Raw genomic sequence first — 26,145 nt, 5'->3', positions numbered from 1 at the left:
AATTAGTAGTTTGTTTTTATTACTTGGTTGTACTTAGAATGGTTTCAGTTTTGCTGAATACTTTATAAAGCTTTAAAGGTAAGGGATTTGAGTCCCATCTTCATTGTCCTGTGTAAGTAAAGCAAAACATTTAATTTTTTAGGCATCTTGACTTTTTTTTAAGTCCAAACTTACTGGGATACATCAGAAACTTGGCTTCCACTGAAGACTAAGGGTTATGGTTACCTGTAAATTCCAAGCTTGCTTCTTTTAAATAATCACTATACTTCTGAAACTCGTTGGGTTTTGTGTTTTGAGAATGCAAACTTGAATTAAGAATTTAAGGTATAAGCTAAATAGAATAAAAGGGATGAAGTTAAATCTGTAGGAGGCAGCATTTTTCCTGATCTACTTTGGCAAAGAATATTAAAAAGCTGGTAAATTCAAGAAAGAGCTACACCTAAACCAGTATTTTTTAAAGATTCAATCTGGATGCCCAGTAAGAACTATACAGTAGTTGGTCCAGTTTTTTAAAGACTTGCAACAGGGAGATTAATAAGGACGATTGTCATGTCTTGTATATACTCTGTGCTCTTTGGAAGTAAGCCACAAAATAAGAGGTACCTTCTCTCTACATTGCCTATTCTCTGCCTCTAGTATTATACTACCCAGCTTACCTTTTAATAGAAATATTTATTTTTTTAATCTTTTTTTTAAGATTTTATTTATTTATGATAGAGAGAGAGGCAGAGACACAGGCAGAGGGAGAAGCAGGCTCCATGCCAGGAGCCTGATGTGGGACTCAATCCCGGGACTCCAGGATCGCGCCCTGGGCCAAAGGCAGGCGCCAAACCGCCGAGCCACCCAGGGATCCCTAATAGAAATATTTGTAATAGTGGACAGAAATAAAGACTTTGCATCTAATATTGTGAACCAGTATATAAATGTGAATGTGTATGTGCATAAAAATATGAAGCAAAAATTTTGAGAAAATACTTATTTTTGCTATTTGTAGCATACTACTCTGGCACTTTCTAATTTTTTTACTTTTTAGATTTTTAATATATGTTAAATATAACCCAGTGGGTTGTGATTAGCAATTAGAGAAACTCCATCTTAAGTAATAAATTTTTCCCACATAGCACCTACACATCTTTTGACTGTGGTTTAGTGAATAATTAAGACTACTCAGCCTACCTTTATGTTTGCTGACATTCATTATCACTGAAGAAAAGTAGACTCCATTTTCATCACGTTTTTTTTTTTTTTTTTTTTAATTTTATTTATTCATTCATGAAAGACACAGAGAAAGAGGCAGAGACACAGGTAGAGAGAGAAGCAGGCTTCCTGTAGGGAGCCTGATGTGGGACTCAATCCTAGGACCCCCGGAACATGACCTGAACCAAATGCAGACATAACCACTGAGCTACCCAGGCGCCCCTCATCACAAGTTTCTTATTCTCCCAGTCTTCTATCCAGTTTATTCTTTTCATCTGAAAGTCATGGATAATCTCTTAATCTATTAGCAGTATTGCAAATAGGATCTTTAGAGAGTTGTTTTCAGATTAATATTAGGTCCTAGCTAATTCTCCTAAAAGGAATATAAGATAGGTATCTTTCATGGTAGGTATGTAATTTTTAACTTTTAATCTTTTTGGACTTCTTTTTTGCTGTGTTTTTAATCAAGAATTTTTCATAAAAAACATTAAGAGTTTATGTTTAAAGAATGAGAAACAAAAAATTGCAGAAAATAAATGATAAATTCTTATTTATTGAAAGACATCCAGTTGAGAAATAGAGAAATAATTGTTAGGTAGGCATATATGGCACATGATTAAGTTCCACTAATTCATATTTCCAAATTACACTTTCTGCTAAATCCAGAGCATTATATTCATGCATCAGTGGTAGGAAGCATGGATTTTTTTTTTTTTTTTTTTTTTTTTTTTTAATGTCCATCCTCTTGATAAAGCAATGTAACGTCAGGAACAATTTAGTAGAGTCATTTTCTACCATTTGAGTATGTGATACTCTAATGTTAAGAAATCAAGTCTAAGTCTAGGATATTTAGACTGATTATTTGTGATTTACAAAACCCAGTTATATAAATCCAGTAGTTGTACCTGGCTTTCACCTTCTGTGTTGAAATTTTCCATCATTTATGGTTTGTCCCAAGCACAAAATCCTGAGCAATGGGATACCAGGTAATGAAATAACATGGTAGGAGGAGCAGTTTGCTTTTGCACACTGTTCAGGAGGCCACAGATTTGTCTATAAGTTCTTTTTTCTCTTCTGTAGTGTCATTACATATTTCATCAGCTATATTAGCTGTAGTAGGTGTAGTCTGGGGAGTCACAGTGTGTCCAAACCCTTGGTAGTGACCCATGGGTGAAGGTGGTACAGAAGAGGCAACAGAAACTGCATCTTGTGATGATGAGGATAACAAGCTTGTATGTTCATTTTGATCTTGATCTTCAGGAAAAAACTTTTTCCTAGGATGTCCCATGACTGTCCTTCCTTTTCAAAAGTAATAGAAAGGTTTCCAGGTTAGCCAAAAGTTATTTTTACCACTATAAACTTACCATGCTAAAATAAGTTCCCCTCCTGTCTCCTGATTTGAAGAGCCTTACTGGTACTGCTTTAAACAAAGCTTTTTCATCTCTCAAATAGCTACTAAATTGCCCTAGTAGGAAAAGTACAATAATCTATTTGGATGAATGGAATGGCTGGTACTTACCAACATGCCTTACTTGTTCAGAAATATCATCCCTAATATCTGAAACATCCCACATGGCAAGAAAGGAATCAAAGCATGAACCCTCTTCTGCTTCTTGGACATATGGTTTATATGAGAAAGTGTAGTGATGAGCAATAGCAGCAAGGAACATCTCAATACAGATGATAAAGTCCTACGAAAAAAAAATAGCAGCCATCTTTTAGCTTAAATCTAGTTTTGTAGATAAAGGAAAGCGCTTTCTCTTTTCAAAAAGTATTTCCATATCAACTGAAATACTGAAATCAGCTGTATTCCCCCCAGAAGATTGCACTCATTTTTTCATTTTTCCAAGCTATTTTTGACTTCTTAAAAGGACAAAATGGCAAAAATTTAAATCTATCTTATGCTACCCTCAACCAAGTATGTTTTAGCAAAGTACAATGCATCCTCAATCCACTGCCCAAGGACTAAGGAAAAATGCAGAGAAATTGACTAGGAAAAACAAAATCTAGGTTCTATTCCTGGCTCTACCACAAATTAGTGATGATGCTAGTCTCTCTAGGGTTCCTCCATTGCTTCATCTGTAAAGTAAGGGTAATACCCCCACAGCCTCATGTTGTCAGGTTTAGGAGACAGTATGTAAAAATGGGCAAAACAGTAAAGTTTTATTAAATTCATGGATAGCACTAACCTGGAGTCCTGTAGCCACAGCTTCTACAGTTTGCCATTCCCATGTATGCTTTTCAGAAATAACGCCAACTTTTACCAACAAAGCAATAACTACTGCTTGCCTATATGTTAGGAAAAGGTAAACGCCATATCTATATCAAGCATAAAATGAGCAGTTGTTTTAACAGTATGCCATTTAAAAAAGTTAAAATCCCAGCACAACTTGTGGAACACCACCACCACCACCACCACCCTGTCTTCATAACATGTTCCTGAAGACATTTTATATTTATATTAAATATATATATGCTTTACAAATTTATTCTTCTAGTATACAGTTTCATCATAGGAATTTTGATTATGCATACTTGTAAGCACATGGAATTTCAATACTTGGTTTATTTGTCTTTGTTTTGGAAGTATATACACAAGTAATTAAATTTTAAATTCTTCCTATACATAGACAATGCCTACAACCTTGAGTGATAAGTATTTAAAATAAAGGACACTTAAATGTTATTTATACATGTAACTATTCAGATTTTTAAAAAAGATTTTATTTATTCATGAGAGAGACAGAGAAAGAGGCAGAGACACAGGCAGAGGGAGAAGCAGGCTCCTCATGGGGAGCCTGATGTGGGACTTGATCCCCAGATCCAGGGATCATGCCCTGAACCCAAGGCAGATGCTCAATCGCCAAGTCACCTGGTTTCCCTATTCAGATTATTTTTAAAAATATTTTGAAACCAGTCTTGTTTGAAGTGCTGGAACTAGAGACAAACTCAGAAGGCAATGAATTTGCAAGATGGAGTCATACTGAACATTTCAACCACATCTATGGATATGATCCTAGGTTAAACTGAAATAGCTAATAATGAGACAAATGTTCATAGTTCTGTTTACAAGAATTTAATTTCCGTATTGCTTGGAATGGTGAAAAAATTAGGAATGACCTAAATGTCAATAGAGTAGTTAAAGAGTTAGATCCACTGAACAGAATACTTAGTAAAAACAAAAAAAAAACCCTTAAATGACAAGGAAACTATATCCTCACTTTACTAACAAAGAACTATATCCACAACATAATGAATGCACTATTGAGTTCCACCAAGTTTTTATGGTATGAAACTCTTTCTGTGGCATTTTATACGTTGCATTATCTGCACCACAATGTTAATCATTCTTTTTGGGTGGTAAGAATTCAAGGATTATTCTTTTTCCCCTTTTTGTATTTGTATACTGTTAAATGGTATATATATACATATATATTTTAAAGATTTTATTTATTCATGAGAGACAGGAGAGAGAGAGAGAGAGAGAGGCAGAGACACAGGCAGAGGGAGAAGCAGGCTCCATGCAGGGAGCCCCACGCTGGACCCGATCCTGGGTCTCCAGGATCAAGCCCCGGGCCGAAGGCAGCGCTAAACCTCTGAGCCACCCAGGAGTCCCGTGATATATTTTTTTCTAGTGCCCTATCACCCACCCTTTTACTAAATTGGGACCATGTAAAGTTTTGCCTTCTGCTTTAAAAAATATATTGTACCAAGTAAATGAACATTACATCACATTAAATATTCTACATTATATTTATCTTCCAAACTACAGACTATCCTCTTATATGAAAGGACCATCATATATTTTAATGATTCCTCTAATGTTGAGACCGTTAGGTTGTCTCAAATTATTTTCTTCTTACATATGTTATGGCGACCATCTGATTATTTCATTATGAAAAACCAAAAAGGGCTAAGAAGATGAACTTTAAGTAGAGACATTTTAAGCTATCTTCTATATTAAGACTTCTTTGAAAATCCTTCCTAATCTACTGTTTTTATTGCTCTGTAGAAAATGAGAAAATTTATATTTAAGAGAAAGCAATACTTACCAAAAAGAAACAAAAACCACCAGTTTTACACAAAGAAATTTGCCAACAGGTTGGATTGGACTCAGTTCTTCCTTCAGTACTTTATAAAATAGGAGTAGACAATACATGGCAAACTAGAAATAAGATTAATAGTTAAACTTCTTGAATAAGTAAATACAGTAATAAATAATACAGTTATAAAGCAGAGACTTGGCATAGAGTAATGTTTCAGACAAATTTTTCTAGGTCCATTCCAAAGCACATAAGGTGCTTTTTAACAGTTATCAACTAAATATAAATTTTGTTGCTTGACTTTTCCCCCACTTAAAGTGCGTTACTTTTTCCTGTTTCATGAGGATTTTTTTTAAAGATTTTATTTATTTGAGAGAGCACACGTGTGCACAGGGGGAGGGGCAGGGGGAAAGGGAGAATCTTAAGCAGACATCCCACTGAGGATCTCATGACCCCTGAGCCGAAACCAAAAGTCAGATGCTTAACCAGCTGTGCCACACAGGTGGCCCCATAGGATTATTTTAAATTAACTGCCTAAAATTTTGGTACATTTAACCAGTCCTTATCACTGGGCTTTGTATGGTTTCTAGCCTTTGATATTACAAATAACAGCCTGTATACACAAAGATATTAAAATAAAAAATACAACCATTTCTTGATACATTTCAGAAATGGAATTACTGGTTCCAAAGAAAATGAACATATAGAACAGCTTTGAATACAAAGGCATATAATTTTTATTATAAACATCTAATACCACACACGCTACCGCACCTTACCTTGTTGAAAGTATTAAAACTGAAGATTTTAAATACAGTGCATATTCCTAAGCTGAAAGGATCAGTTTTTTTTTTAGAGCATTTCAATTTTTAGAACATCATTTCTTTTAACTTGGCATTTGCAATTTTCCTTTATTCCAAATACATGAGAATTTTATTTTCCCATTTTTACTCAAAACTGGGACTACCATATACCAATAAGACATTTTTTTTTCTTTTTTCCAACAAGACATTTTTTTAAAAGACATTTTCTCTTACTGAGTATGCCTAGGTTATGTTTTCTTTGGGAGAGGACTGTGCTTTTATTTACGACATCTACACAATCTACACAACTATGCAATGACTACTAGGACCAAATGAACAAACATGATCAACAGGTCACTGTAAAAGTCACCAAATAATTAACAAAGATATTTTATGTATTTATCTATCTATTTTATCCAAAGACATGCTAAAATTTAAGGGGTGCCTGGGTGGCTCAGTCAGTTAAGAGTCTGCCTTCGGCTCAGGTCATGATCCTGGGGTCCTGGGATCAAGCCCTGAGTTGGGCTTTCTGCTCAGTGAGGAGTGTGCTTCTCCCTCTCCCTCTGCCTGCCACTCCACCTGCTTGTGCTCACCCTCTCTCTTTCTCAAATAAATAGGTAAAAATCTTTTTAAAAAATGGAAAAGTTTAATAAGTTCTTTACTAGAAATCAAATTTCAAAATTAAAAAATAACTTAAAAAAACCCCAAACTTTATTCCCAAAGAAACTTCTGAGAAAATTTAGTCATAGGTACTAATTAAATACAATTAAAATTAACATTTACTTACCAGTTGTGACATGTTGTTTATTATAACTAAGTAAGTCCAAGCATTTGAAAAACTAAAGTTCCCTTCATCATATATACCAAGTAGTTCACAAATTCTAAAAAATGGTAAAAATGAGATTTATGATTAACTAAATCAAAATATATTTTAAAACAATATTTAAAACATTGCATTGACATCACTACTTAAATTTAGAAGTCAGTTTATTTAAAAGACCCTATAGATAATCACTTGAGAATTTTGGTCACAGAGGTGGTTTAAAATTAAAACATTTTTCTAGTAATGCTACCATATGCTTATTCCTCCATCTTAAATCCAAAATAAGACACATACACATTTAACTAGAAAGGGCAGTTACCAGATTAAAAAAAGTTATGTTTAAAAAAAATTATGCTAATTTTCAAAGTTTGATTGCTATAGGCATATAGTACAAGTCTATAAATACAACTCTAATTTTTCCCCTAAACTGTCTTGGGAGGTAAATTTTATTATGAACACCCAGATCTAAAATTAACTTATATGATTCTCCAGTTGCTAAACTGCAGACAAATAAAGCATGCCTTCATAAATAAACTAATTTTAACTCAGGGGTAAATGCTGCTAAAGAACTGCTAGCTTAAAGGTAGAATAAAGAACTAAATGCTTCTTTCACCTTTCTTCCTATTCTTCCCCTGAACACGCACAATATTATTAGCAGATAAAACGTGCAATCTACTCACTTTATCTGATATTCTTAAATTTTTAGGGCATAGTTTTACCAGATAGCTTAATGGTATGCCATTTTACTTCATCTCCTAAACCTTGACTGAATTCTTACAAAAGAAAAATAGGATCTTATCCTTAGAATATAATACTCATATTCTAAATTAACCGTATAGAAAATAAAACCACATAATGAAATGAAGGTAGCACACTTTAACTTCATGTAATAGATGTTTTTGTAAAGCTATGTTTACATTATTATTTGCAAACATAATTTTTAAAATGTTTTCCAGAATGCTGTAGAGAATATTTAGAAGAATTCTGTGGTGCTGTTTGCTTATAAATGGTCACCTTATTTATTTTAATGTAGTAGGGTTTTATATACCATGTTTTTTATAACAGACTAGATATATATCATAAAGTAAATTAATACTCTTCATATGTCTATTCAGTTCTCACTGAAGAGCATGAGTATTTTTAAAAAGTGATAATATAAATTCTTTGTACTTACAAAGCAACAATGGTGGTGAATGGTCTGACCACTGTATACTGCAGTACACCCAGTTTGCACCTAAACAGCAATACTCTGCCAAAGGAAAAAAAAAAAAAAAGCAACTTAGCATTTCAATTACTTATTTAAATAGGATCAGATTTTAGATTTTCTCCAATGCCGCCCCAAATTAAAGTCACTCTGACAAATGATGGCACGTTTATATTTTATTCTTTTAATTTAGTCATTCTAAATGGCAGTTGAGGAAGAATGTGGATGGTAGCAAACACTGTTTAAATGCGGTTTCTTTAATTATTTAACAATTACATCTTCTGAAAGATCTCCCTTTCTGTGTTCAGTCTCAAATTCCCGAATACTGCAGCACAGAAAGAATAAGTGTGTCCTTGTGTTTCTGGAAGAAAGACCCAGTAACAAATGAACTGTGTGCATGTCTATGTGAAAGCATATTCAGAAAGTGTGATTTACATTTAAGGTTCAGTTTCAAGTTTAGAATGTAAATACCATTCCAGAGAGTATCACTGATTAGATATTATGAAAAAACAAAGATAAACAATTTTTATTTTATTGCTGGGCTTATTCAAGATAGGGGAAAATTCATAAGGAGTAACAAAAACAAAACAAAAAGTCCCCAAACAAGAAAGGCTCTCTACATGACAGCCACGTCGAAGCCTCCTTAAAAGACCAAGTTGCTCTGATGGCAGATGCTTTATTTAGCACTACTATCAGGAGAACTGATTATCAATGTTACGTATTTTGAGCCCCCTAATTTAAAAAATACATCTAGGGCATATCAGTGGCTTAGTCGGTTAAGCAGCTGACTCTTGATTTTGGCTCAGGTCATGATCTCTGGGTCCCTGGGATAGAGCCCCAAGTTGGGCTCTGTGCTCAGTGGGGATCCTGCTTAAGATTCTCTTGCTCCCTCATCCTTTTCTCCTTCTCCTTTTTGAAAGCATATGCTCTCTCTCAAATGAATATGTAAATTTAAAAAATTACATCTAGATTGAGAAGATTGAGAATCTGGCATAAAAGTCTTGAAGTGTTATGTTAATAGGACTGAATAAAGAAACTGTTGGGGTTTTATGTGGTGAGAGCTTTCTCTGTGGTGAGGTGGTTCACTCCCACTTATAGCTAAGTGTACTCCCTATGAAGACCTAAAGGGTGCACTTGGGATTGTTGCAAGACCTCTTGAGAGAATGCCTTGGCCATACCTGCTGTGCTTCCTGCCCCATACTCTTTACAAATGGATTAAATAGTCCATAGATACCCTTGAAAGCTATGGGGAATTAGTGAACTGGACGATAAGACAAATGTGAAAAGAGAGTTGCAAAGAACTGAATAGAATCAGACGGTCAAACATATGTTCATAGTTACAGAAGACAGAGTGGAAGAAAGGCAAAATCAGAAGAGGTTATGCCTACAGAGTTTTCAGAACTGATGAAAGGTATGAATCTACAGATTGAGGCACCCTGTAGATTAAGCAGGACTAAAACTGAAACAAAACAACCTAAATACTTCATGGTGAATAGGCAAAACATCAAAGATAGGGTCTTCAATGCAGTTAGATCATCTATTCTGGAATAACAATTAGACTGACAGGAGAGGCTTAACAGTAATAGAGCCAGAATTAGGTAGAATAAAATCTTCCAAATACTTGGAGAAAATTCCTGTCAACACAGAATTATATCCAGTTAACTATCTTTCAAGAATGAGAGCAAAATAAAGATACCTTTGGATAAGTATATCTGAGAAAATTTGCCACTGATATATTCACACTAAAGGGAACTTTTAAGGGCCATACTTTAGAAAGGAAATGATCTCACAGGATCATTTCAGAGATGCAAGGAGTGCAGAGCAAGTAAACTGTTAGTACTTGCAGTTAAATCTACCAAAGACTTCTTTTCTGTAAATTTAAAATTATTCTAAAACAAAGGCTTACTTAAAAAATGGAATCAATGATAAAAGCATAGAAGACAGTGAGACAAAAAGAAAACAGATGGTGAGATTTTAAATGAATATATAAATAATCACTAAGTATAAATTGCCTAATTTAAGGGATGGATTGTTGGATTAGAAAGCAAAGAACATTAAAAGTAAAAAAAGTGATACATCTAAAACATAAGGAAATGGAAAGGATGAAGGTCAAAGGTGGAGAAAGATATGCTAGGAAAATACTAAACAAAGGAAAGATGGGATACCTGTTAATACCAGACAAAATAACTTTAAGAAAAAAAAATAACTTTTTTATTAGAGAACATGTGTACAAATGGGGGAAGGCAAGAGGAGGGGCAGAGGAAGAGGGAGAGAATCTTAAGCAGACTCCATGCCCAGTGCAGAGCCTGACTCAGGGCTTAATCTCATGACCCTAAGATCATAACCCCAGCTGAAATCGAGAGTTGGACACTTAACTGACTGAGCCACTCAGGCGCCTAAGACAAGATTATTTGGAATAGAAGCAGCATCAAAATATATAAAACAAAAACTGACAAAAGTACAGGAAGAAAGTGACAAATAATCAGTGGCAGATTCTCAGTAACTGACAGTACAACTAGCCAAAATCATTAGAAATACAGAAAAGTTGAATAACATAAATAGCCACATGGATATTAAATGAGCACACTCACTGATACAGAATATACAATGTCTTGTAGTGCACAGGAAACCTTTATAAAAACTGATCAGCTAAAAAAGGGCATGAAACAAATCTTAACCAATTCCAAAGACTGTCTCAGAGGGAGTATATTCTCTGACTGCAATGAAAATAAAATGAAAATCTACCCCAGTAGATGTAAAAAGAAGGCAGCTCACTTGGAGAAGAGCATGTGACTCAAGTGATCTTGGGGTTGTAAGTTTGAGCTCCATGTTGGGTGTAAAGATTACTTAAAAATAAAATCTTCAGAAAAAAAAAAAGGTTGTGTAAATTAATGAGCTAATAAGACTCTAACATGTTAGGAAAAGATAGTAAACCAAAAGAAATGAGAGAAAGGAAGTAAAAACAGCAGAAATCAATGATAGAGAAAAACCAATATATTACAGACAGAATCAACAAAGCACAAACAGTCCTTGAAAAGTCTAGTAAGAATAGGCAAACTTTTGGCAAGATTGTTCAAGGGAAAAATAAAGATGCTAATAGCACTAGAAATGGAAAAGGATTCATAACAGATTCAAAAGAGCTGAGAAGGGCAGCCCGAGTGGCTCAGTGGTTTAGCGTCGCCTTTGTTTGGCCCAGAGCCTGATCCTGGAGACCCAGGATCGAGACGTTGGGTTCCCTGCATGGAGCCTGCTTCTCCCTCTGCCTGTGTCTCTGCCTCTCTCTCTCTCATGAATAAATAAATAAAATCTTTAAAAAAAAAAAGAGCTGAGAAAATAGAAATGCATGCCCATAAACATTTATTTGAGAGAGAGAATGTGTGGGGGAAGAGAAAAAGGGGGTTGGCCAGAGGGAGAGGGAGAGAGAATTCCCTCCTGAGAGTGGAATCCAACTCGGGATCCATCTCATGGATCCATCCATCTCATGACCCTGAGATCATGACCTGAGCTGAAATCAAGAGTAGGATGCTTAAATGACTTGAGCCATCCAGGTGCCCCTGCCTAAACATTTTAAAACTTTATTCTAATACCTAAAAAATATATTTAAAAAAAGATTTTGGAAACAACAGGAAACCTAACTAGTTCTATACCTGTCCTCCCACAAAGTCTAGGTCTAATCTTTCAAGCTACAGTCTCTTCCTGTGATACATATTATAAAAAGCAATAATGCCTATTCAGGCAGTATAACCTGGATATGAAAATCAGACAAGAATGATATAAAAAAGGAAAATTATAGTCTAATCTAACTCAAGAACATAGATGTAAAAATTCTAAACAAAATATTAGCAAACCAAAACCTGTGATGTAGAAAAGCAGATAATATATCTTAATCATTTTGAATTTATCCTCAAAATGCAAGAGGGCTTTAACATTAGAAAAGCTATTAATTTAATTCACTAATTAACAGGTTAAAGGCAAAACTCAACCATCTCAAGAGATACAGAAAAAGCATTTGAAGAAATTTAATCATTTATTCATGATTCTTAAAAATTCAAACAAGCTAGGAGTAAGAGAGAGCTCATTTAACCTGACAAAGGATGCCTACAAAACATCTTTAGATACAAAATTCAATTAATTTTATAAGAATTCCCTTTAAAATCAAGAATAATGGAAGAATATCTAGAGATACTAACCAGCACAGTGAGAAGAAAGAGAAATATATCGTATAGACTGGAGAGCAAAGTAGTCCTTTACTTAAAGAGGACTATCTTCACCAACAACTTAAAAGATCTACAGACTAAGAAAATGTAACAGGATTTTTGGATATGGGATCAATATGCCAAAACCAATGGCCTTTCTACATACTGGAAGCAATTAAAATGATTTTTAAGATAGATGCCACTTATAATAGCAATAAAACACATTTACAAAGTCAAAAAGATGTACAAAGTGTAAGAAAAATGTACTTTACTGAAAGGTAAATGAAGAGCTAAGTGAGTAGAAAGCCAGATCACATTCATGGGTAAGACTCAAAAAATCATAAAGATGTCAATAAACTAAAGATTGAATTCAATTACAGTGAAAAAACACCAACAGGTTTTCAAGCAACTTGACAAACTGTTTCTAAAGTTTATATGTAAGAGCCAAGACCCAAAAATAGCTAAGAGAATAAGGTCAGGGTACATGCCCCTCATTTTAAGGCTTATTAATAACTTGTAGTGGTTAATGTATGGAATTGGTCCAGGAATAGAAAAGTTAACCAATAAAACAAAACAAAACAAAAACCCAAAACAAAAAGCCACAAAGAGACCATATGTGTTGAAACTTGAGATATGACAGAGATGGCAATATCAGTGAGGACAATTAATGGAATAAAATGAAACTGCTTTCCTACCTCACACAATAAATACACAAAACATCAAGTGTTTATAAGTCTTAATGGGAAAATTTTTGAAATGTTCAGAAGAAAAGCACAAGACAATGTTTCTATAATCCTCTAACTGGAATAATTTTTGAACAAGACACAGTAAGTACTGACTAAAATAAGATAAATTCAACTATATTTAAAATTAAAACTCAAAACTTCCATTTTCAAAATAATGGAAATATTAAATAAAGCTGGCAAAGCATGCCAAAACCTGAAAAAGATACTTTCAATACACACTAAATAAAGAATTAGTACCTAAATATATAAAGATTCCTGATAAAGCTAGGACAGACAACCCATTAAAAAATAAACAGAAACAAGCATTTCTAGGTAAAGTAAACACAAATAGTTAATAAACATATACAGTTACTCAACCTCACTATTAATCAGGGAAATCCAAATTAAGACCACAGTGAAACACCACTTTACACCCTCTTGACAGGCAAATATAAAGAAGTCTGGGTAATTCCAAATGTAAGTGAGGATGTGGTTCAATTAGAAGTGTTTTTTTTTTTTTATAAAGATTTTATTTATTTATTCATGATAGAGACGGGGAGAGAGAGAGAGGCAGAGACACAGGCAGAGGGAGAAGCAGGCTCCATGCCGGCAGCCCGACGCAGGACTCGATCCTGGGACTCCGGGATTGCGCCCTGGGCCAAAGGCAGGCGCCAAACCACTGAGCTACCCAGGGATCCCCTGCAATTAGAAGTGTTTTATACTGTTGGTAGGAGAGAAATATGGTATTGCCACTTCAGAAAACAATTTACCACTAAAAAAGCTGAACAAAACCTAAAGATGCTACTACATGCTACTACATAAAGGTATAGACCCTAGAACAATTTTTTTCAAACTGTCAAATTCAACTTGGTAGGTGGTAACCTGAAATTTAGAAACAAGAGGAAGGGAAGGAATATGTAAAACGGATGAGTACCATTTCATGGAAACCATTGTTTCACCGGTGTACTAAATCAGTAGGTAAAGAGTTTCCCTTCCTCTCGTCAACATACAAAAATTTAAGGTTCATTAAAAGAAAACTGTTTATGTTACAGCAATCAAAGGATAAAAACCAGTTTTTATCAATTAACAGCTACAAACTTGCCATGGTATTTACATTTTATAACCAAAGCACTGTACTGGATTATCCTAAACAGCAGAAGCCTGATTAATTATCAGATTTGTAAACACCAGTTACCTACTAGAGAGACTGGTAATCTACAATGTATTAATACACAGGAGACATTTTATTATTACTAAAATCACAGTTCCAAACTGCATGACTTCGGTAACAATATCTCTATAGCTATGGATGCACTGTTGACATTATTTAGGCAGCAGCTGTCAGAATTCAAGTCCCAGGAAAAAATAAAACCAACACAAAGAGATTTAACAAGAATAAATGTAATTGTGTAGTTATGAACAAAAAAATTGCACAAGCATAGAATATGAGGATTTTATCAGTGGTATTGTTTGAAAAAGGTTTGGGGTTTTAGTGGACCACTAGCTCATTGTGATGAGCCATTCTGAAGATAGGACTAGAGGCTCATTTTAGGTTCTGTAATTTTAGGAGAAGAATCCTGATCAATGCCAAGCCATCATCATCATCATCATCATCATATTTACTGGACCACTGCAATCTCTTCTATCCTTGCCCATTTGCAATTCAGTCTACAAAAAGCACAGTAATATCTGAAAATGAAATTGGGCACTGGTCCTCTATTCAACATTCTATAATGGCTTCTCATTTGACAACTCTCTCCCCCTGACCAAACTTTAAACAGGACTCCTCTGAGCTGTCTTTTCAACTAGGCATCATTCTTAGGCCTTGTCCTTGGCCTAAGTCAGACTGAGAAAGGAATACTGCAAAGTCATCCTCCTACCCCTGATATTTGATAAGCTTCTCATCCCCCACTCTTGATGTGAAGGTGCCTGGCCTGCCCTTAGCAAGAATTCTATTATGCCAGTTTAGAGAATCTCCCTACACTTGATATCTCTCTTCTGAGTAATTTTTCATTCCGTGACCACCGCAGTCTGCTCATTAGCTACAAATCTCTATCCATGTTGTATTTACTCATTGCTGAGCACAGTATCTCTCCACCACCTCCAACTTAAAATAGTTTTCCTTACTATCCTCTTTCATAGCTTCCTGTTCCTTTTCCCTCATAGCATTTCCTGATCCAAGTAACTCTACATTTGTGTGTTCATTTAATTCTAAATCTCCGAACCAAAATGTAGGTTTCTGGAATTCTGTTACATGCACTAGGATATATCCATATACTGGCACACACTAGGTGCTCAATACCTATCAAGTGTGTTAATAAACACATTAAGAGCTTATTTAAAATAGCTATGTAGTTCCTTGTCATTGCCAAGTGTGTAAACTCGAGACATAATTAGTCCCAATGTTCTACAAATGTTTCCATATTGCATGGCAGGCAATATAGGTATCCCTAGGTTATAGATCTACACTGATTAAACCATTCCAGTTACCTTGACTTGCAACTTTCATCTTATTTCCCGTTATCAGTGATTAAGTCCTACCAGTTCTTCAGTTGCAGTCTCTTTCCTTTCTGTCCCAATTTAATCCCTCCTTTTCAGCTTATTTCACAAATGGACTAGTATAATAACCTAATTTATCTCCCCATCTCTGGATTCTTGCTCTAATGCTTTCTGTATAGTATTACAAAATTAATCTTTCTAAAAAGGTATCTTCAAATGTTTCCTTGCTGAAAAATATCCAGTGGTTCATTCATATAAAAAAATGCAGCTTAGTGTCTGTCTTTGGCTCAGGTCATGATCCCAGGGTCCTGGGATAGAGCCCTGCATCAGGCTCCCTGCTCTCCCTGCTTCTCCTTCTCCCTCTACCCCTCCCTCCTGTTCATGTTCACACATGCTCTGCTCTCTAATAAAAATCTTTTTAAAAAAATGCAATCTTAGCTTCAACTGAACTTTTCAGGCTTTATTTTCCTTTACTGTCCTCTATGGATGTATAATAAGGCCAACAACCCATTATATATAGAATAAACACTGTTTGTTTCTCCTACTTTATATCATATGCTACTTCTCCACCTAGACTGTCTTCTCCTGGGCCTTACACCTGATTTTGTCATTAACTAGCTATATAATCTTGAGTAAGTTAATCTCTGTAGATCCTGGGTCTAAATAGTAAAAGTATGTTGATTAAATGATTTCTAAAGTTTTTTTTCTTGCAATGTTTGTTTTCTATTTAGGATGAATAATGTCTAAGAGAGTAATCTGTATGTGTGGATTATAAAAATGTGTTTTCTTACTCTTCAAACTTGACTAGGAACTATTTGAGGGTAGGAACTCTTCTTAAACTTTGTCCTGCTCATAGTACTTAATACACTACTTTGCAGAGAACTAATGCTTAAAAATTCTGTTGAAGTACATAAGATTAAAACCAAACATACTTACTCTCCCATAGTCCATGGTGGACAGCAACACAAAGGAGGGAAATGTTTCTGCTGATCTTTGGCTTCAAGGATTAATACCAGATTTGGATACCGGTTAGTTAGATAATTGGTAAGGAATCCCATGAAGTTGTAAATGACATAAGCTTCATAACATTCTCTGCAGGTATCCACATATATTGCAATGCTGGGATATTTCAAAGCTATCCACTATGAAAAAACAGATGTTAAAAATAGTTGCAGCTAAGATAAAATGAATTGCCATTCCAAATCATGGAAATCACAATGCTAATTTTTAAACGAGATGTCACATTTATATCAAACTTTCTAAAATTTATGAGAGCTACCAGACAATCTGTGAAATGAATTTTTAAAATCAATAAATGATTTGCACACTGATAAACAAAAATTTGTGTTAGGGGTAAATACTGAATATGAAGAAAGAAGCTAAATTATTTTGTTATTGTGTTTTTAAATATAATCTGGAATTTTTCTTGAGAGGATCATAGGAAATGCAATTAAAGACATTTCCATTATATTTAATCAAATTAAAGCAGCCATTTGTGATAAGTGCATGTTAGAATCCACCGGGGAAGGCTTTATTCCCCCCAAATATTTAATAAATAAAAAGGATGATAATGTAATTTTAAATATTACATTCTTTAAAGAACTAAGAACTAGTAATCAGAAATTTTAAAAGATTAAGCAAAGAAAATAGCTATAGGTTTTTTAAAATTTAAAACACCTGTCTTTTCTATTGTCATACGTTGTCTTTTTTATTAACATTAAAAACAAGTGAATCTTTTCACTTTTTGTATTAATCTGACTCCTTATTGCCAAATAATAAACTTTCATTACTTTAAGCACTCTGTAAATATAGTTGTATCACCAAGCAAGTTCTTAGTTAATGAGATAAAATGAAACATACTTACACTATCTAAACTGTATATGGGTACCATCCAAAGAATCCTATTTAGAAAGCAAAGCATAAATTAAAAACATTTTAAATCATATTTATAAAATAAGTGAACATAACACTGGAAGAATTAAAATATATTAAGATTTACCTTATTATTGGTTTCTGTAGTTCTGGTTGTGTATAATGTACTAAATGTTGTAATATCACCCAGAGAGATATAGGTATAGTCAACAGCAAAAAGATTCCAGCAATAAACCAAGCCTTGGTGTGTATTCCAACCTTAAAAAAAGAGAATATATTAAAATAAATCTAAAAAGAGCTAAATAAAATATTTTTATATCTTAAATTTATATTTATTTGATTATTAACGAGGCCCAACAATTTCCAAATGACTAGTGGCTTTATTTTTTCTTTTTCAAAAATCAGCCTACTTGTACTTTTGCAGAGGGAGAGGGAGCATTTTTCCTTGTGAGGCCTTTTGTAACAGCACTATATACATTAAGAATATTAACATTGGGGCAGCCCGGGTGGGTGGCTCAGCGGTTTAGCGCCACCTTCAGTCCAGGGCATGATCCCGGAGACCTGGGATGGAGTTCCACGTAGGGCTTGGCTTCCTGCATGGAGCCTGCTTCTGTCTCTGCCTGTGTCTCTGCCTCTCTCTCTGTGTCTCTCATGAATAAAATAGAATCTTAAAAAAAAAAAAAAAAAAGAATATTAACATCATATCATTTCTCCTTCAGCTTGTTTTCTTTTGTACTTGATTATTATGTTTGGGGATGTATAGAAGTTTTTAAATTTTCAGCAAGTCTAGTCTAAAAATCTTTTTTTATTTTTATTTTGAGAGAGAGAGAGGAGGGTCAAAGGGAAAGGGAGAGACAGAATCTCAAGCAGGCTCCATGTTCAATGCAGAGCCCAGCATGGAGCTTCATCTCATGACCTGAGATTATGACCTGAGTTGAAACCAAGAGTCAGACAGTTAACCGAGTGAGCCACCCAAGTGCCCCTAAAAATCTTTTATGGTCTACTCCTTCATTTTTGTTTGGAAAGTTAAAATCCTACCTACATTTTCTGTGAATTTTATCATTTACCCAACATGTTAGTAAATGAGTATTGCCTAATAGTTTGCTAAGTTTTTTACATGTTATATCTTTTAATCCTCCCACTTGATAAGTACTGCCACAACTACTGTCCAAGCGAACTGTGTTAATACATGCTACTCCTCTTAAATACAACAATATCAACTCAGGACATTTTAAGAAGCTCTAATTTCTTTTTTTAGGTCAGTATCTGGTCAACATTTTACCCTTTACAAGCTCAATTTCTAAAAATATACTTTGAACTTTTTTTTTTTTTTTTTTAAATAACGATTTTATTTACTTGAGAGAGCAAGAGAGCATGAATGGGAGGAGGGGCAGCAGGAGGCGGAGGAGCAGACTCCACGCTGAGCAGGGAGGCTGATCTGAGGCTGGATCCCAGGACCTGGGATCATGACCTGAGCTGAAGGCAGACACTTAACCAACTGAACCACCCAGGCATCCCTGAACTATCTCATCTTAAGGCAAAGTTGAAGTATTTCACTCACTTTCTGGCAAAACAAAAACAAAAAGAAACCTCTGAACCTTTGTTCTATCTGTGGGGCCCTAGGGAATGAATTTTATATTAATTTGTGAATTTACTCTTCAAGGCAGGAGTACAAGTTAATGCTAACTTTTTAAAGGAAAAAAGGTATAGGCATTTAATTTTGATATCTCTGGGGTTTGAAAAGTTAATTAAAAGAGCTCAGGTCTACAACTTCTAGTTTTACTATTTGAACAAGATATATATTTTTTTCAACACGAGTATAAAAAAACAAAAGTATAGGGAACAAATGTATTTTTATAATAATGAACTTCTACATTAAACAGTATGGAAAACTTGAAAAGCAAATACATTTAGCCCCTGAACAATATGGGATTTTGCACCCCGCGTCTGCACAGTCCAAAATCCGTATATATATATAATTTTTGATTCCCCCAAAACTAATAGCCTACTGCTGACCAGAAGCCTTACCAATAACATAGTTTTTTAAAACATATTTTGTATGTTACATGTATTACATACTGTATTCTTACAATAAGGTAAGCTAGAGAAAAGATGTTATTTAAAATTGTAAGAAAGAGAAAATATTTACAGTACTATTCTATTTCTAGACAAAAATCTGTGTGTATGTGGACCTAAAGTAGTTCACACCCATGCTGTTCAATGGTCAACTATACAAAAAGTTTTGCTGAATGCTAGAGATTAATCAAAATAGTACGCGATAACCAAGTATATGGATGTGAAGATTCTAAAGGGAATGTCTGAGCAATTATTTTCCAAGGATTTCTGCTTGGCTCAGTTTCATTTAAAATTGAGTACAGGTGGTCCCAGATTTAACATGGTTCAACTTTCAATTTCTTGACCTTACAGTGGTATGAAAGGATATGCAAAGTTTTTCACTGTGTGATATGATGATATTCTTCTGATGTTGGGCAGGGAGCTGTAGTTCCCAGTCAGCCATGGGATCATTAAGGTAAACAAACTATACACTTAAAACTTCCTCTACTTGTGATGGGGTTATATCCTCATAAACCCATAAACCCATCATGGTTGAAGTACCCTAAGTTGAAACTGCATTTAATGCACTTAATCTGCCAAACAACATAGCTTAGCCTAGCCTACCTTAAACATGCTCAGAACACTTAAGAGTGTTCTACAGTTGGCCTACAGTTTTGCCTAAGTTGGGCAAAATCATCTAACACAGAGCCTACTTTATAATAAAGTGCTGAATATCTTGTATCTCCTTTAATTTAATGAATACTGAAACAGAACGGCTATATGGGTACAGAATGACTTTATTTATTTATTTATTCATTCATTCATTTATTTATTTATTTATTTATTTTCAGAATGACTTTAAATGTATTAGTTGTTTATCCTCAGGATTACCTGGCTGACTGAATGCTACTACAGCTTGCTGCCCATGCCCAGCATCATGAGAAGAACATTGTACTACACAGCGCTAACCCAGGAAAAGATCAAAATTCAGAATTATAAGTATGGTCTCTACTGAATGTATACTGCTTTCACACCATTGTAAAGTCAAAAAAATCATAAGTCAAATCATCATACTTGAGGACCTTCTGTACCCATACAGCCATTCTGTTTTTCACTTTTAGTACAGTATCCAATGAATTCCATGAGATACTCAACACTTTCTTATAAAATAGGCTGTGTTAGATGATTTTGTCCAACTGTAAGCTAATGTAAATGTTCTGAGCATGTTAAAATATGGACAATATTTTATGGACAATATTTTCCACTTACAATAGGGTTATCAGAATATAACCCCATTGTAAGTCACAGAAGACCTGTGTTCATTTTAATGATGACCTAAAATAATAATAATAGCATATTCTAGATCTTCCCTGTTATAAGGTGATAATTAGAACAGTATCGTCAAGTAATTTTAATGCCCACATTTGTTTTTATAATTGCCCTAGTACCAACTTGCTGGTAGACTTAAGAGAAAAATGATGTGGTTGTGACTAATGAAAGCCAAGCATCCTCAGTGTGCTATAAAAAAGAAAGTTCTTTTCAAATGATCATAAAACAAGTGACTAAAGAACTGAGTCATTTCGTAGAGTGATGCCAAATTAAAAAAAATCTTGCATCACAGAGTCAGTACCATTTTTACATTGCAAGTGGTAGTTTCAGAAGCACATCATCTGTCCACATTAATGCTATTAATTTGAATCATTGGTTTTATAGTTGTTTTGATTTTTGAGCTACCTAAAAAAGCTATATGCATAAAAAATTTAAATTTTGTGTGCATACGTATTTAATATAATGTCAGATATCTGTAGAAATTATTACCTTTATTTTAATTCATACTTATTTCTAAAATTATTCATACTTGAGACACTGATAGGAGGATATTATTAACATTATTAGACTTATCAGTCATAAGGAGGGTTGTTTTGGTTTATAAAACAAGAACACAAGTAGCATAGATTTTTTTTTCCCCAAGGTAACTTGAAAAGTTGAGGAAATATAAAACCATTAAGGACAAACATCCAGGAGTGAATTAAGTGAACCTAAGCCAAATGCTTTCAGAGCAGAGAGAAAAGTGCAATAAGAGAACGCTCTCTGGGTCCAGTCCTCCTCAGGGAAAGGGAGGAGCACTTACATAAAGAGTAGCTACTTGGGCCATAAGTACAGGCAGAGTAGGGTAAAATGACTGCAGAATAGTGTGACATTATCTGTCCATTTAACTTACTTGACTTCCATTATACACGCTCAGCCAAGTAAGAGAAATAGTTTAAGTGGTGCAGATAGGCATCCCTGGGATGGACTATATGAACCTCTTGTTTTCTATAATTTCGGTTCCCAATGACTTCTCATAGTGTAAGCACTGGGATTCTAGTGTTTATTTTTCTTAAAGATTTTATTTATTTATTTATGAGAGACACAGGGAGAGAGGCAGAGACAAAGGCAGAGGGAGAAGCAAGCTCCCTGTGGGGAGCCTGATGGGTAACTCGAACACGATCCTGGGATCATGACCTGAGCTGAAGGCCAATGCTCAACCACTGAGACACCCAGGTGCCCGGGATTCTCGTGTTTAAAAAGACAAATGTTTTTCATGCAAAACTGTCTCTAAACATGTAGTGCTCAAGGAGATGTATGTAACCCTGCCTTAGGTGTTTGAGAACGTGATCCCAACTAAAATGCTATTCCACAAGAAAGAGAATGGCTGCTCCAAAGCAATAGTGGTATTTTAAAAATGACAGTGATAATTGGGGCTTATTGAGGACCTACTACATTACATGGCAGGCCCTGTATTTTACATAGATAAATTCATTTAGTGAATAATGATGAAGAGAATAAGGATATACTGTATATAAAGCACTTAGCACAATGGCATGTTAACCACTATCTCTGTTTCAGTTTTCACGTCTACAGAATAAGAAAGAATCCTATGCTTTAGGGGTTTTAAGAAGAATAAATAAAATCTTGGGGACATGTTCTAGTTATTATATGTAACCTCAGAAACAAAACATAACAAGAAAAAACAAACCCTTCCTTAATCCCACACTCTTCCTTCTATAATGCCACTCATTTCTCAGGTCCCTTTCAGAGTCAAAATACTCAAAACAAAACCAAAAATGAACAAAAAACTTATCTTTGTATCCTGATACCACTTCTTTGTCTCACATGAAGAATGAATATTCTTCAAACAACTCCCTCTAGTTTTTAGCCCTTACAATTCCACTGAAACCATTACTGGGACCACCAATGACTCTATTTTATGAAAACCAACAAACATCTCAGTAGCACTGGACATTGTTCACTATTTAGTTCTGAAACACTGCCCTGTTCTGGCTTCCATGATAACACTCTTTGGCATTCCATTTCTTCACTGGCTGATGCTTCTTTTTAAGTTCCTGTTCCTTTGCCTGATTCCTAAATATCGGTGCCAGGTCCTCAGCCTTTTTCTTCTTCTTCACCTTTATAATCTCATATCCTTAGGACTTGAAACACTGTCCATTTTGACAACTTCCATATTAATATCTGCAGCTCAAACCTTTCTGAGCTCTAGATTTGCATGTACAACTGCGTATTTGACATGCCCATCTGATGGTCTCTCCTATACCTCAAACTAAATGTTCAAAGTAGAAGTCAGTTTCCCTCAAACCCATCCCTATTTTCCATCTCAGTAACTGGCAACACCATTTACCCTGTTGTTCAAGATAAAAACCTCACAGTTGTCCTTGATTCATTCTTATTGACTCTCTTCCCCAACCCAGTCCATGTCAAGTCTTGTTTCTTCACTGCCAAAGATACTTAAAATTCAATTTTCCATCTCTATTTCTGCTGATTTGGGCCATAAGTCATTGTAACTCAGGCACCAATGATCTCTTAACTACCATAATGTGCTTTCCTTTTTTTTTTTTTAAAGATTATTTATTTATTTATTTATTCATAGAGATGCAGAGAAAGAGAGAGAGAGGCAAAGACACAGGCAGAGGGAGGAGCAGGCTCCATGCAGAGAGCCTGACGTGGGACTCGATCCAGGGTCTCCAGATTATGCCCTGGGCTGCAGGCGGCGCTAAACCGCTACGCCACCGGGGCTGCCCCATAATGTGCTTTCTAACTTCCCTTTACTTCCACTTAATTTTCCATAGCTGGTAGTTAGTGGTTCTTTGAAGATGCTTGCTTGTTCCTTTCTTGGATCTTTTTTTAGTTTCTTACATAGCATTTTGTACAATTTTATTTTATTGATTTTGTTTTTTTTAGTTATATTTCTAAGTTCCATGCAGGAGGGTGCCAGGTTTTTATTTCTCACCATACAGAACACAAGCCTAATTTATCCTGGGATGAAGGAAAGCTTGCAATTTTTAAACGGGGTAGCTGGGTGACATTTGAGTAAAGACCTGAAGGATTATAAAGGAATAAGAATACCATCTGGGGTAAGAACATACCATAAAGGGGGAACATTTAATGCAAAGGCCCTCAAACATGTATGCACCCTACATGTTTGAGCAAAGTCACTGTGGTAGAAGCCCAGAATTGAGGAAAATCAGATGGTAAGAAGTAGGGGGTGGTGTCAGATTATGTTGGGCCATAATAGCCACAGTTAGGGATACTGGCTTTTAATCTGGGACTCTCAGTGACAAAACTTAAAGAGGCCACATGTAATGTGACTTATGTTTTATTTAGACACTTTGGCTGGTGAACTGAGAAGTCCTAAGACAAGACATGAAGAGAATTTGGTTCAGGGTTTTTGCAGGAGAGACTGCAGATTAAAATTTTCCTTAAAAGCCGGCACTAAAAACTATAGTTAACTAACAACTAAGATAAACCTTAAACTAAGTTGATATTATACATATTAGCCTAAAAGGAGTTCCTATACCACACCTCCCAAAAATATTTCCAAGTAAGAGATATCTATTTGTATTAAGATGTCTATACTTGGGGCAGCCCCGGTGGCTCAGTGGTTTAGAGCCGCCTTCAGCCCAGGATGTGATCCTGGAGACCTGGGATCGAGTCCTGTGTCAGGCTCCCTGCGTGGAGCCTGCTTCTCCCTCTGCCTGTGTCTGTGCCTCCCTCTCTCTCTGTGTCTCTCATGAATAATAAATAAATTTTAAAAAATGTCTATACTTGAATTCTGGTAGACAACTTATGAAAATAACCTAAATATGTGACAAATGGGGAATATTTAATGTAGTGGAATATTACATTAACATTAAAAATAACTACATAGGCTATGCCAATATGGGCAAGTCAACAAAATACAATTTAGTGAACATACAGAAAACAAATGTATATTAAAATGCATTAATTATGTAAAAATCATTTCCATAATAAAGAGCCTAAAAGATCCAAAGTCTTGCCACAGCTCTTATAAAATAGGTGTTGCAAAATAAAAGTACTTTTTGGTTTTTATTAACTTAGAATTTAAAATTCATTACACAGGTTTTATAAAGTACCCATTCTAGTTGAGTATTTACCTTAGGATCTTCCAGCTTGTAGTACTTTACTGATGTCACAATAAGAATATGACATCAAAAAAATATACATGTGACTTTTTGCAAAATCTTTGTGGGTTAAGAGCTAATTTCTAAGTACAAACAAACAACAGAGTTAAACCAACTAGAGTCCAATTCAGGAAGCTAGTTAAATGCTAATAAAATTCAATACATGGTTTTCAAAGTAGTTTATTTAAGTTCAAATCTGAACAGGTCAGATTCCAGGAATAAAATTACCTACTTTCTGGGAATTGATGAATACTTGCAAACGACTGCTCTTCTAAGCAGCAATCTTAATATATTCTATTTTCTCGACCTAGTCCTCCTTCCACCTGCAGCATGCTTTGAAAAACCGTGAACAAGAAACCAGACGGGTTTATGAACTAAGACTGGGCTCATTTACATGACATGATTTTCAGGATATCAAGTCTGGGGCATCTGGGGTAAAAATGGGCAACCTTAGATGGGCAGGACGGTGGAAGAAAGGGTAGAGGCCGACGGTGAAGGACCCTCTTACCTCCAGCTTCTGTAATTCCCACACGCACAGAGGAACCGCAACCACTATGGACACCAGGTAGATGACCACCGCTAAAGGTCGAATCCACTGCCTCCAGTTCCTCCACGTACAAGTGCAAGGCATGTTTCCGCATAAATCAGCTCGAAGTAGCAAGGAAAAAGAGCTCGAAGGAGACTGTACTGGGGATCCCCGTTCTTTGGCTGTTTTGTCAACTCGCATACTACAGAGAAACAGCTGTTCTTGGGCGACTCTACCAGCAGCTCGAGCCGCCTCCTCGGCCCGCGCTGTGCTTTCTGCTGAGGCTGCTGCTGCTGCTGCTGCTGCTGCCGCCGCCGCAACCGCGGCCGCTCAGGGTGCTACCAGGGAGCAGCGCGGGCAGCATTCTTTCTTCCCCGCCCCTCATCTACCCGCTCCTGGGCGGTGGAATCCCCGGGCGGAGCCGCTGCCCTCACCTGGGGATCGCCCAGAGTTCCGCCTGCACCATGGCCTCGAGGACAGCGGCGCCGACCGGGACCGACTTCTAAAGACCCTGCATACAGTTTGGTTCTGCCCCGCAGCTGCCCGCCCGCTTGCTCTTTTCTTGGGCGGTCGAGCTTCCTCCCTCCCGCGCCTGCAGGCGTCTCTTGGCCCGAGTCGGCGGGCAGATAAGGAGGCGAGGACTCACACCGGCCGGCCCCAGGACAGCCTCACTCGCTCCCACGGGACATCCCCCACAGCGGAACCCAAGGCCAACCCAGGGC

General features: G+C 35.8%; 1 protein-coding gene across 1 annotated transcript; it reads right to left on the bottom strand.

Annotated features, from left to right (window-relative positions):
* Nucleotides 1-1,730: 1,730 nt before the first annotated feature.
* TMEM184C (transmembrane protein 184C) lies at nt 1,731-26,117 on the bottom strand. Its single transcript, XM_025439245.3, has 10 exons — nt 25,406-26,117; nt 17,490-17,620; nt 17,355-17,391; nt 16,427-16,632; nt 8,041-8,115; nt 6,831-6,924; nt 5,250-5,362; nt 3,387-3,486; nt 2,717-2,888; nt 1,731-2,496 (listed from the first exon to the last, which is right to left on the bottom strand). Exons 1-10 carry the CDS (start codon nt 25,622-25,624, stop codon nt 2,231-2,233), a joined length of 1,413 nt encoding a protein of 470 aa, XP_025295030.1. The 5' UTR covers nt 25,625-26,117; the 3' UTR covers nt 1,731-2,230.
* Nucleotides 26,118-26,145: the final 28 nt, after the last annotated feature.

This window comes from Canis lupus, chromosome 15 (genome assembly GCF_003254725.2).
Source record: "Canis lupus dingo isolate Sandy chromosome 15, ASM325472v2, whole genome shotgun sequence".
Taxonomy (NCBI): domain Eukaryota; kingdom Metazoa; phylum Chordata; class Mammalia; order Carnivora; family Canidae; genus Canis; species Canis lupus.
The sequence above is the reverse complement of the archived record's forward strand: the minus strand, read 5'-3'. Positions and strand labels throughout refer to the sequence as shown.